This window comes from Astatotilapia calliptera, chromosome 14 (genome assembly GCF_900246225.1).
Source record: "Astatotilapia calliptera chromosome 14, fAstCal1.2, whole genome shotgun sequence".
Taxonomy (NCBI): domain Eukaryota; kingdom Metazoa; phylum Chordata; class Actinopteri; order Cichliformes; family Cichlidae; genus Astatotilapia; species Astatotilapia calliptera.
Genome location: NC_039315.1, coordinates 30,610,240 through 30,624,154, shown reverse-complemented (window position 1 = coordinate 30,624,154; position 13,915 = coordinate 30,610,240). Strand labels below are relative to the sequence as shown.

The window sequence follows — 13,915 nt, the reverse complement described above, 5'->3', positions numbered from 1 at the left end:
ACCTTCACTGTGAGGTTCACTGCTTACATCTGCTCTGCAGTGTTCTCAGTAGCCGTGTGCATGACATGTCAAATCTCTGAACTGTGAACTAAGGTCCTGCTTCCATTTTCATGAGGCCATGGTGATGAATAGAGAGGCACACAAGGTGATTTAACTTATACCCCGTGTATTGATCCCTGTGAGATGAAGGCAGTTTCAGATAATGGCCGTGGTCATTCAGGTGAGAGAAAAAGTAATTTATGACGGCTCCTCATCATAATGTACATGAGGAGAAATGATGGTGATGATGAAAACTCGTAACCCTGGTCTTACAGTTGATGCAGTAAAGGTGGATGGCTTCGATGTTGGAGGAAACTGATGATGTGTATGGCGGCGTCCCAGCGGAAGCAAAGGTGATATGAAAGGATAAGAGGACAATAATGCCGAGGATGATGATGGTGAATATGAATTCTGTGTATGTCTGTGTTTCAGGAAGTGGTGCTGAGCAGCCAGCCATCTGTTGGCAGATTAATCCTGGCTGTGCTTAGAGATATTACCGGCTGGCTTATCGCCGTGGCAACAAGCCTTCAATCCCAGTCCAGCACAGCCACCATGTGACCTTGCTGAGGAAGGTGGATGGGGGTTGGTCACACATGCACACACACAAATAGGCTCTCTCTCTCACACACGCACACACACACACACACACACACACACACACACAGAAACATGCTACATACATGCAGGCATTGTATTTTTTGGATGCACTCTGTTGCATGTAGTGTGAAAAAAGCACTGCACACTGTCCTTTCATCATAAAATCAGGTTTTAATCCTGCTGTCACCTATTGAGTTCAGAAATATCATTACACCAGCCAGCTGTGCTGCACGCAGCTCTTCAAATATTGTTTTCTGTCTGCTATAAATAGACCTGTATAAATATGAATTGTGGCCACCTTTGTTCAGTTTCCTTCACACCACAGAAAGCTTCCCCCCCTAAATCTCATCATTCCCACGTGGTCACATATCCACCCACTCACGTTTTCTATACACACACACACGCACGCACACAACACATCGTTCAGAAAACGACCCGATCTGTAACACACAAATGGACGAATACGCTCGCTTATAGGTCATAAATCAGCAGGCTGGATGCCAGTTCAGGCTCGATGTAACATTCAAGGTTTTATTCAGTCTTTACATACAGTACACCAGTCAGAAATATACAGTGAACCTTCAACGAAGGTCCGTCACGTACATTGTAAAATCAGCAGTCAGAAACGACAGGTTCTCCGATCACGGTTACAAGTGTGAGCGTGTTTCAGCGTGTAGTCCATTGTTCATATGTTCAGTCCATGTTTTTTACATCTGGAGATGTCACAGATGACTGCAAAGGTTAAGCTTACAAATGATGATTGCCTAGGGCTACATTTTTTTAAACTATATTCTCTATATTCTATATCTGTTATCCTTTAAATATTGATCACCACTAATGGATGCCAAATATTGGCCATGTTTGACATTGCTCCCCCATTCCCCTAAAACACAACAATTCTGGTTTCATCCCTCTCACTGTAACATCGGTTTAAAGACACAGCGTGGTCTGAGCTCATGAAATGCTGGTCTTAATCAGGAGGATGGAAAATAAGGGAGTGGAACTGATGTTCCACTTGTTCTGCACCTCCTTTTTTCCACTAACTGTAACAACCTGAAGCTTTCCAGGTAGTAATATCACATCAATGGCACTGTGACCACTGCTGTAGGTGGTGGCAGCACTGGTTAAATTCCATCCTGCCTGGATCTACCACTCAGTCTAATTAGATGAAGTAATTATAACTGAGAGGTGCATTCCTGAAACCTGAAATGGGTGTTATGCACCTTGTAGGGTGGCAGCACCAGCATCGCCCAGAGCTCAGAGGAGGAAGAGGGAACATTTTGTTTCACAATAAAATGAAGCTGAACATCTGGTAAAGGAGTTTTTTAACTTTCATTTCCATTTAATTAAACTGAGTAAAAAGCTTTTCATTTGACACAAGTTGTCTAATTTTCAATTTAAATGCAAAAATGATTTTAATGCCTAACTGACGATACTATATTAATCTTGGGCTATGAGTGCACATTGTCCATGCCTAGTTTGAATTTCTTTTCTGTTTTCCATGGCTTTTCAATTTGTACTAAGAAGCCCTTGAGTGAATGAGAGGGGCATTTTTCAAAACTTGCTCAGAGGCCACTACTAGCCCTTAAAATTGGCTACATAATGGGATTAAGTTAATTTAAGGTCTTTCTGGCAGCAGAATAAAGAGTTATGTAGAAGTTCAATGAGCTCTGTGTGAATGAATGAAACAGCTCATTTACAGGCTGCGTTTCCTGAGGAATCAATTTGTTTGCTACTTTTCTGCATTGTAAAGTAAGTGGAGAGTTAGGGAAATGATGTCATCAGGCTGTATGCTTTTGCACACGTGGCCATCTGTTAGTAACAGTCAAGAGAAACGGCTTGATTTTTTTTAAGGAGACCTGCACTGATCTGTGGTACATTTGTGGGCAGTAGTGTGCTGGACATTAGGGAATGTGGCAATGTATCTGAAATCCAACCTCAGTAGCACCAACAGGTAAACAATCAGGCTTGAGGACAATTTTCATTGTTGGGCTTTACAGTACAAGGTTCGATCGAAAATGGAAGGTATGCTGACACGCATACTGTTTTTATAAAAGCAATCTTTTGTGTATTTGTACTAAAAAAAAGACTGGTGTAAAAGATCACCAGTTTTCTTTCCTGAATAGGTTGTCCGTAGGGAGCTTCACTGAGGAGTCAATCATCGAACTCTAAAACGCGGGAAACTGTAGGTCAGTTACACTTTGTGCTGGAGGCTAAACCCTGGAATGTTCTGACATCTAAATGGTGCCAGTCTTTTACCTGTACGTTCATATTCCTGTGTACCCTGTGGTTTTTACAGTACAACATTTGAGCGACTGGCTTACAAAGCTCAACTAATTATAAAGGTATATATCGGTGTGCAAATTTCTTGAACTAGAAGATTTACCGTATGCAGTGGTTTAGCCTTTTGGAAATTCAAATGGCTAAAATGTAATAGGTAGTTTTAACATCACTGAGTTGGTATACTCTGCCTGGCTCTGTAGTGTCTGAAAACTGGGTAAATTATATACACACTTGGCATCGAGACAAAATAGCTTCATTCCATATTTTGGACTTTAAAAAGCCTTTCTTTTAAGATTCTGTTGAAGAAAACATAGAAACATGCTTACTCTAGCAATTACACATGCATTTAAAATAAACAAAATCTTTGAAAATTAATTAAATTTTGCATATCACTTTGGCAAGGGAGGAAATATAACATATTTTCTGCTAGTCTTATATTTCAGAACTCTACCCTTGATTTTACACATATAGGTTTTTTTTGTTCCGTTACATAGAAAAAACATCTTTCTTTTTTTTTTTGATATGTCACTGCACGAAAAGAGCAACAGACAACAAAATGAACCCACACGTCAAAAAGAGAAGCAAATAAAAAAACAAAATAAATAAATTGCATAATTCATTTCACATTGACAAATAGAAAAGCAGATGGTGGAGAGTAGTGGACTGCTGGAAGAACTGAGGCCTGCTTTTACTTTTGGAACGTGATGGACCCACTGACTGGCTGCAAGTCGCTAATGAACTCTGGATAAATGTAAACCGAAGAAAACCAGGACACGTTTATGGCCTTCCACATCCTCACACTGCGTGCATGTTTGTGTTTCTGACCTGAATGAAACCAGACATAACGACAGAATCCAAGAGCTCTAAACTGAGCTCAAACTCCTCTTCCTACTTTTGCATTCGCTTGTTTTTGTAGCGGAATGAGTGTATGTTGAACATGCGTGCACGCCATTCAGTAAAAATAGTCCAGCACTGACCTGTGCTCTGCAGGGATTAGATCAGCGCTGTACTGTGCAGTGACTCTTCAGCCAGAGCTGCATATAGTACAGGACATTGGCTTGGCTTTTAAGCTCAAGGTCAGCATTTAAGCTTTCACTAGAAGTACACGCTCACAGTAAGTGAAGGCCAAGAGGTTGCTCAACCCTTAGGCATTCTGGCATGGCCTGTCAGCACATTTGTCCCTCCTAGTCCACGTAGTAAACTTCGCTGATTTCACCGAGTCCCATCGGCATCCTCAGAAGAGACTAAATCTGGGGATAATCACCTGTAAGAATCACAGAGATTATAAAAGTAAGAGTGAATGTAAAAATAGAGCTGCTGCTTAAGCTCAAAGGCCAACTGCAGATCTAGGGCCATTACTTAGCATCATGTCATATCCAGAGTATTTCCACTATAGCTTCAATATCATTTTGTGGCACTGATTTTTCTTTTTAAAATGATCAGTGATCATTTATATGTACTCTGCATGGTTTTTATGACTTAACATAAAATATAAGTTAAAGGCTGACTGTGTAGAAAATACAAGAAGCCACTGCACTGTAGAGCTCCGTAGGGGTGATCAGTTTGCAAATGCTCACTTGATACTCCTAAATGGCGAAAGCACAGAGTGTTGGTCTGTAACAATTACCTGTAAACTGATTATGGCCTCTGCAACAAGACTTAAACAGACAAATTGTGAGTTTGGCATGAACTGCTATGTTCTTGTGCCCTTGTCTCAGTCACCTGGGCCTCCTCCCCGCAGAGTTACAGGAGGAAATCATGCTGGTGGAACGAAAGTATACCCAACTGTCTCTATATCTGGTTCAGTAGGCACACAGTGTGTTCCCTCCATCTTTTGCATCATAAACTCGTGCATGTCTGTATGTGTCCAGAAATACAATCTTTTTCCCAGCGTGACTTCCTTCAGTCTGCCACTCTTTCACTCGTCTGCAATAATCAAGGTGCAACACTCTCTGTCATCTTTATCTTTTTCTGTTTCTTGCACATCATTCTCTTTTCTCTCACCATGCATGCATGCTGAAATCCAGTCAGGAAAGAAATGCAAAACGAAAGCCACTGAAATTAAAAAAACAAACAACCTACAACTGTCCCTAGAGAGCAACTACGATCAGTTACACAGCTTGATCATTCAAGAAACACCGCATTGTGTAAACATGCCTTTGTCTAATGGCTCATAGGCCTTAATTACCTGAAGCTGCGCAGCTGATTTTTGAAGAAAATCAAGGCTCTATAAAACACATAAAGGTGTAACTGCATTTTAAATTCAGATAAGTAACAAGAAGTGTTATTCTAAAGAGCTGCAAAAGAAGTTTGAAAAAATCAGCTGCACATCCTCAAAGCATTTTTTTATATCAAAGCTCACAAATCTCTCCCCTTCCTACACCGTGCATGTCATTAATCAGGACCTACAGTGACAAATGCTTCAAACTCAACTAAAATGAAAAGAAAAGACAGACAGTTTATACATAAAAAGTACAGCAACAAGATTTCCCAATCAACCCGCCCCATAAAGATAAATAAATCTATTTGGATATACTCTAAATGGATAAATAATATTACCATGATATACTCTATGTAACGTTTCAGCAATAATTAAATATCTCAAGGATGGCACCATCGCTTTCTCAAAAGAAGAAAAATCATTATTCATTGTGATGTGTTTTATGAAATCTGTTTAAAGTTGTAGTAAAGCGATCTCTTCTCAAGCTCTTTCGTTATCTTTCGCTCTTCTCTTTTTGTTTCATCTCTTAGCACACGAAAAAGCTGGAGGGAGTGGAGTTTGTGCTTTAGCAGAGACTGACGCTGTCTGGCCGATCATCCGTTTGTTCATTAGTTCCTCTCAGATGTTTACGCAGCAGGAGAGCAGCGAAGGTCACTGCTGTCGTTCGAAAAACCCCTCGGGTCTGTACAGGTCTGTACAGTGGAGCAGAGCAAGAGTAAGGGATAGGGCAGAGAGGGGGGGGAGTGTTTATTGTACTCACTGTGTTTCTGTTAAAATCAACTTTTGCCAAGAGACTAAACATAAACATCGTCAGTCTTACTCTCTTGGTTTTGGCTTGTAACGGTGTTCCAGCAGAGGCATGACACGCTGTTGGGAGGCAGCGCTTTCTCTCTTGGCGTCGGTCTACCTCAAAATCTCAAGCAGGCAAAGAGAGGAAGCAAAAGAAAAACGTTCTGTCTTCCCCCCCCTCCTTGGTTCATATGTTTTCCCAAAGCGTGACGTCTCCCTCCTGTTCTCCCTCACTCTCAAACTTGCCTTCATTCCCCAGAGTCTGTCACGGCTTTGACAGTTCTTCCGTTCCTCTTTTTAATAATGTTGCTGCTGCTCATCCTCCCTGTCCCATCCCCTATCCTGCCCCCCCCCCTCCCATTTTTTTTCACTGAGGCTGACACAGTCCAGAAGAAAAGCACCATGGGATGCATCAAACAACCATGTCGCCTTCGAATATCCCCAGAGAACACAAAACAGCCTCTCATCTGTTTTCCTCCCTCTTCCCCTCTTACTCTCATCTCTAGATCAGCCCCGTGAGGATTTAATTCTCCGCATAAGAAACGAGAAGCAGAGAAGGTCGTTAGTTAAAAAAGACAGAAGTATAAAATGGCAGTTGGACTATCTCCTTATGAGATCAGCATGTCTTTATTATGTATGTTTGCAAAACGAAATTTGTTGTCCTCTTTGATGCTCTCTAATTTTCTTCCTTCTCAAGCCTCTGCTGACTTTCAGCGCCGCAGAGCCTGAGGTTTGGTCTTTTTTTTACATTCTGTTTCATTCTGTCATAGAGGAGAGGTCATCTTGTTTGACCTCCACACCATCTTCATTAAATTAAAATCAGAATTCGTTCATTCTCTCTGTTGCACATTCATCCCGCTCCCCCTCTGTTGTCTGTCTTCATCGTCAGACGTAGGCCGATTCGCTGGACTGTGTGCGTCCCAGGTTGGGTGGCTGAGACAGATGCGCCATGTCCTTCTTCCTGATTTCACAGATAGACTTCCTGCGGGCCTGGACGCCCCTGATGGCGGCCTTGATCTTGCGCCAGCCGAGATGATTGAGCTCAGCCAGATTGAGCACAACGCAAATGCCGCTCACGGCAAACATGAAGACCAGGAAAACCGTTTTTTCTGTGGGCCGGGACACGTAGCACTCCACCTCCTTGAGACACGGGTAGCGGTCGCACTCGAAAATCCCAGGCACGCTGAAGCCATAAAGGAAGTACTGGCCCGCTAAGAAGCCAATCTCTAGGGCGTTTCTGAACACCACCTGAATGATGTAAAAGCGGGAGATCCCTTCTTGACGGCGAACCTTGGAGCTCTTCCCGTGCGTGAGGCCCCGTGGGGCATTGGGGATCTCCTTCACCTCCAGACAGTCAGGTTCTTCCTTCCCTCCTCCACTATCCCCTCCGTGCTGAACTAGAATTCCATTTATGTTGCGGAGCTTCCGAGCCCCATCCCTTCCGCCGTAGTCCCTCTCCATTATTGGATAGAGAAAAGAGTAGCGCCGGTCTCTCTGCTTGGCTGACTGATGGACAGAGTAGGTGATAAAGCAGAGGCTGGGTGTGCACACCAGTATGATCTGGAAGACCCAGTAGCGGATGTGGGAAATGGGGAAGGCTTTGTCATAGCAAGCTTGGTTGCAGCCCGGCTGTAAAGTATTACAGATGAACATGGTCTGCTCATCCTCGTACACCGTCTCTCCGACGATGGCCACAATCAGAATACGGAAGATGACAACGACAGTCAGCAAGATCCTAAAAGACAAACAACACAGAGATAAATGGGGTTAATACAATATTTTCTTTTGGAGAATGCACTGAATAACAATACTGTGCATTTCATCTCACCATCTCACCTGGGTGTTATTTTTGACTCTGAACTTGGTTTTATCCCACATACTAAACATGTAACCAAAACTGGATTTTATCATCTAAAAAATATAGCCAGAGTCCGCCCTATTCTCTCTCGGGCCAACACGGAGATGCTGATGCATGCTTTTATTACCAGTCACATTGATTACTGTAATGCCCTGCTCTCTGGTCTTCCTAAGAAGAATATTTCAACTTTACAACTTTTGCAAAACTCGGCAGCTCGTGTGCTGACGAAGACCAGAGGGCGGGCCCACATTACACCGGTTTTAGAATCGCTGCACTGGCTCCCCATGTGTTTCAGGATCAACTTTAAAGTTCTTTTATTGGTTTTTAAATGTCTTAATGGTCTTGGGCCTTCTTATCTCTCAGATCTGCTTTTACCATACGAACCCTCGCGGACCCTGAGGTCCTCTGGTACTGGCCTTTTAATTGTCCCTAAAGTCAGGACACATACTCACGGAGAGGCAGCTTTTCAGTGGTATGGTCCTCGTCTGTGGAACAGCCTGCTGGAGGAGCTCAGGGCCGCAGAGAACGTACATGTTTTTAAGAACAGGCTCAAGACCACCTTTTTAATTTAGCTTTTACTTAACGTTTATTTATTTTATGCTTATTTATTCTATCCTGTTATTCTATTATTAATTTAGACTTTACCTAATATTTATTGATTTTATTCTTATTCATTTTTTAATCTTCTTACTCTATTTATATTTATATTGTATCCTGTTCTTATTTATTTTATCATTTTACCCTGTATATATCCTATTGTGTCATATCTCCAGTGTTTCCTCAGAGGGCGCTCTCTGCACCGGGGCTGTGATCGACCATGGCTGCTGGGTCTCTGGGGGTCCTCTCAGCCTGGCTGGGGGGCTCCTTGGCCTCCCTCCTGCTGTGTGCCCAGCCTGGAGGCTGCGGTCTGTGACCGGTTCCTGGTGCAGACGGCTCTCTGTTATAATGTTTCCTCACTTGGCTCATGCGAGCCCAGCCCAATTTTTACTCTTTAAGTGTGCGCGTGTGTGTATGTGTGTGTGTGTGTGGGGGGGGGATATGTGTGTATTCACATCATTTACGTTAATGAGAGTGTGGGGAGTGAGTTGGAGGGTGGGGTGGGCTGCTTTTAACTATGTAAAGCACTTTGTGCTACATTTTTTTTGTATGAAAAGTGCTTTATAAATAAAGATTGATTGATTGATTGATTGATTGATTGATTGATTGATTGATTGATTGATTGATTGATTGATTGATTGATTGATTGATTGATTGATTGATTGATTGTGTTCATCTACAAGAAAACGTCCCTATCAGAAAGGTGATAGAGGTGATGAGGGGATGAGATGTCCTCTCCCTAAAATACATCAGCATCTCTAGCTGGGTTATGGTAACCTCATTCCCTCCACCAGAAGTTATTTGTTTAATGAAATTATGTCCAGTCCTTTGAACAAAATGCTAGCAGGAAGTCAAAGTAACATTAGAGAGAAAACAGATGGCAGCTCACAGAGCTATTGTGACTGACTGGTACCATCATGTTTCTCTTTACTCGCATGTTAGGTGCATGGATACATTTTGCTGTACCATTTAACCCCGATATGAGCAAACTGATAAGAAGAATGTAGCTACATTTATTTTCTGGTCTTAACTAAGGGTTAGCTATCAGGGCTCTCTACTATAGAACCAGCTCCCAGTTTGGATTTGGACTTCCTTTATGATAAATCTTCCCATACTGCTTCTCTTGGTGATTGAACAATTCAATCAACTCTTTCCACTCCCTTGTGTTTATACACCAGTGTTATATTTCATCGTTAGTTATGGAAAAAACTCTTTCTCCCATAGCGCGTCTTTTGTCATATCTTCCTCCGCTCAACCTGAACCAGTCGTGGCAGATGGCTGCCCCTCCTCTGAGGTTTCTTCCCCTTAAAAGGGAGTTTTTCCTTCTCACTCTCACCAAGTGCTTTCTCATAGGAGTTGTATGATTATTGGGGTTACCTTCCAATATTGTAGGGCCTTTGCCTAAAAAGTATAAACTGCCTTAAGAGGACTGTTAGTGTGAATTGGTGATATATAAATATGACTGAATTGAACTGAAGGGTTCCGAACTGTCAATGGCTGACTCATTATTAGGAAAACAAAGCTATAAAGACCAAAGGGCAATAGAAATGACCTTATTAAGGCTACAAAGTTAAGCAAGGTGACTTGACGCTGAAATCAAAGCACGGGCTTTAAGGACGAAAGCCGAAAAGAAAAGGGAAAACCTGTATTAACGAGAGAGAGAGAGAGAGAGAGAGAGAGAGAGGCATTGTGTCACTGTTAAGTCACTGTTCCCCCGGATAAGAACCAGAGAAGAAGAGTGCTCCAAATGTCATTTATCAGCCAGAGTAAACACTCCAGAAGAAAAACATTTATGTGCAGAGCATTGCTAACGCTACTCGTCAGTCCTCATAAGTCAACCTGCTACCTGTATCTTACAAACAGAGTATGTGTGTTTTGTGAAGAGGGGAAGCAGCGATGACATATCCACATCTAAATTTAGTCTCTCTTTTCTTTGCATCTTTAGGCCCAGCTAGCATAGCAACCACAGTTTAGACTCACTTAAGTTGGAAATGTGATTAATCTTGGTAATATCCAAGCACCATCTCTGTGTTGTTGGCTTTCTTGTTAACAATACACCCTCTTTCCTTTTAGTTCCATAGCAACAGGTGAGAAGGAGGTGAGCTTTGTTTGCAGATTTGGTGCTATTCCTGTGTGTGGTGTGGTGAGACAGAGATTATTGCTCCTGAAATGGGTTCACATCAACTCAGCCTCGGTGTAGGTGTGCCTCGTTATTCGCGTCTATCCGGGCATTTGCTTGCATGTGATGACTTGGCATATCTGTACACTTTGTGAGTCTGTGTGCCTCCATTATGTTAGACACACATATTAGGTAAACTGGATTCTTATATTCCTCTCTACTTTCTTTCTTGCCAACATCTTTTTCTTTGTTCTGTTCTTACTTTAGGCATCCTTCATTTATTTTTCAGATCTTAGACCGAGCAAGCACTTTAGATAGCAAGCTTTTTGCACGCTCCATGAGCCGATGGCTGTCTGGCACTGTATTCTGCGACCATACTTGTCTAAAACAAGATTGTGCACCGCAGACAGGCTCAGCAATATTGTTAGTGTGTTGATCGATTGTTGCATTACTGTTCAATCCCTTAAATACGAGGTTTGAATTCTGTGTAAGATGTGCTCTCACCAATCACCAATGTTTAGATAAATGAAAGTGTCATAAATAAGAATCGCTGTCGTTGCTTCACATGAACCCAGAGGACACGCCATTCACTGGCTCATCAAAACCTGACCTCATTACATTTATCATGGACTTATGGGTTTTGTGCATGTGCGAGTCATTAGATTTTGACATATAAAAATAGCCATGGAGTTAGTGCTAACAGGCATTACAGTATGATGAATGAAGAGAAGCTCATTCTTGAAAAAGAGCTTCACAACAGACAGTTGGAGTGTTTTGGGTGTAATTTAGACAGCAGTAGTGAATGATACACTTCCCAATTTTACATGTTAGTGTTATTTTTGCAGTTGTGTTTGCATTCATTTAAATATGTTGGTAATATTGCATATATTACATAATGCAAGCCACTAAAAAGGGGGCAAGACTTGAGGCTCCTAGGTGCTGCTCCTTGATCAGAAGAATCCTTTTTTAAGCCTAAAACATTATGTATATATACTTTAACAGGTGTCTGACACAAGGAGCTATACCTGTTTGCTCTGTTTGGTCTCATCTCTGATACTGACAGTCACCAAACTGGATTTCTCCACTGTCTTGTGTTTGGAGCATTTTCATAGAATTGCCTGACAAATAATGGGGCTTCCTGTGTGGTAGCCCCATTACTTCATTTTGCAAGTAAAATTTTAGTATTTTTTTATTAGCCTGCACTAATTACCAGATTTGTGTCTGCTTCTGGCAGCCTTACACCTTAAGAATGCAGCTTACTAGTACTTGCTTAGCACTCAACTCTCTTGTCCGATTATTATCCCAGAATGCATCCAAAACCATCAGATGATGCGATGGTGGCTATATACATCTTTTAGACACAGCCAGTGTTACTATAATACATCACTATTTGTTCATTGCTGATCCATTTATCAAATCAGTTTCTGTTTAACAGTAAAATCTAACTTTTGTGAAACAAAACAGTTTCAGCATTTCATCAACTCAGTATGTAAAAGGTAAAGTACAAAGCTTTCTCAGATTTATCATATCAATTAGAGGATTTGTTTATCTGGACACTGTTGGGAGTGGACTGTGAATCCAGGGGGAGACCCATGGTGCTGCACCTGAGACCCTGCCAGATAATCATTAGATGGCATTTGGCTGTGTGAACGGTAATCTACCAATCGCACAGTGGCTTCGCCAGTCTTGCGTGGCGCAGATGTGGAGTTGAAGGGCAGAGTTAATCCTTTCCAGAGTCCAGCGGCATGCAGCTCACATGTAACTCCTATCAAAACGACAGGTCACCAGTGATGGCTTCCAAAATGAAAAATAAAAGACTCACTGCCAATCCTTTCACCTGTGATCAGCAGCAGGGAGAGAGGAATGTCGGAGCAAGGGGGAAAGGAATAGATGCAAAAAAAACCCCCAAAAATAATAAGCGATTCCATTAAGGAGCTTAGTAAGCAGGGAATTCACAATACAATGGTGGAGAGTGTATAGCAGTAATTGTGCGCACACAAACACACATATACTGTAGCAGAGGAACGTCCAAACGGGGACGGGAAACTGTTGAGTGAGCGCTAACAGAAGACATCAGCTTTCTGTTGAAGATGAATGAGTTCCAGACAGGGATAAAAGATTATAAAGTCACCAAAAACGCAGTGGCTCAGACATCTTCAACTTAAATTAAAAGAGGTATGTGCCAGTAGTGTGACGGCGTGCGAGAGATAGAGAGGGGTTAGTAAAGAAAACCAGCAATGGAGGAAAATCTCATCGTAGAGAATGAATTATATAATAGCTTCCACACGCAAACCCAGTTCTGTAATCTGTGGCTGGGCCAAGGGAGGATTCTTCCATTAGGGGTCTTTTTGTTAATGCCATCGAATAGCTTTAGATTATCGTACCGCACAGAGCAAACCCCACCTGTTTTTTTCCCTCTCCTTTTCAGAGCATTATTCTTTCTTTTCTTGGTTTTATTCACTCTTCATGCAGCTTTGGGCCCCCATTTATCTCCCTTGCACCACAACAGCAGTCGTCGGCCCCCATGAGGAATAATCCGGAATAATCTTAAAATTGTGTCTGTAGTTTTCTATGTAAAGCCTTGATTCACAAGTGATTCCCACAAAAAAAAATAAAAATGAAATTCCACAGAATAAACTTCCTTCTTATCTCATGTGGAGAAATGTGCAGATTCACATTAACATGCACAATTAAAATGAAGCAAAGATTTTTACAAAAAAGTTGAAATCAGCTTCATTTACATGATTTTTGTGTTGCTTTATCACTGAGTGTCTAGCCAGTGAGCATATTTATACACCGGGTAATTTATAAATATGCTTGAACGATATTACAGACACGTTTCTCAGCACACTCACACCCTCGGTTCCCAGCAGACAGTGTTTGTTGTTCCTTTTGACTAATTTATTGGTGATTATGCAAAAACATTACACCAACTCCAAAACGCCTCCTCTCCTCCAGCAACTGCAAGTCCCTGACCCGCCATCTTTTTTTTTGTCTTTCTCATTATCTGACAATAGAGCTCTAGCAATAAAGGGGTGGTTGTATGTTTTGAAAGCTCTCATTACGGGCATGCAGTTAATTGTAAAAAAAATTGATGTAATGTACAATAGCATGAAAAAAATTATAGCTCTGGCATGTGACTGGAGAAATCTTGTTCCATCTGTTTCTCCATATGTATGCAGACATACATGGACACAAACACACGCAATGCTGCTGCTGCTGCTGCCCTGGTAATCAACACTATTCAACTTTCAGAGAAATTAAAGTGCAATTCACAGTGCAGCCTCCGTGGTATTAGAAATGAAATCTTTAATCTATCTTTAATGTCAGTCTTTTCCAATTAAACTTTCCTCAAAAATGATAGAAATCGAGGTGATGTGGGAGTTGTTTCTCATTATGCGCTGGAGCTGAG

The 13,915-nt window shown here is 41.8% G+C and overlaps 1 protein-coding gene across 1 annotated transcript in view; it reads right to left on the bottom strand.

Moving 5' to 3' along the window:
- Window positions 1–1,140: 1,140 nt before the first annotated feature.
- The window catches only part of gjd1b (gap junction protein delta 1b), a 36,463-nt gene continuing 23,688 nt past the window's right edge, over window positions 1,141–13,915 (bottom strand). Inside the window, exon 2 of the mRNA XM_026192398.1 lies at window positions 1,141–7,664. Coding sequence (XP_026048183.1) covers window positions 6,815–7,664 — 850 coding nt within the window. The 3' untranslated portion in view covers window positions 1,141–6,814. The remainder of the gene's footprint in view (window positions 7,665–13,915) is intronic.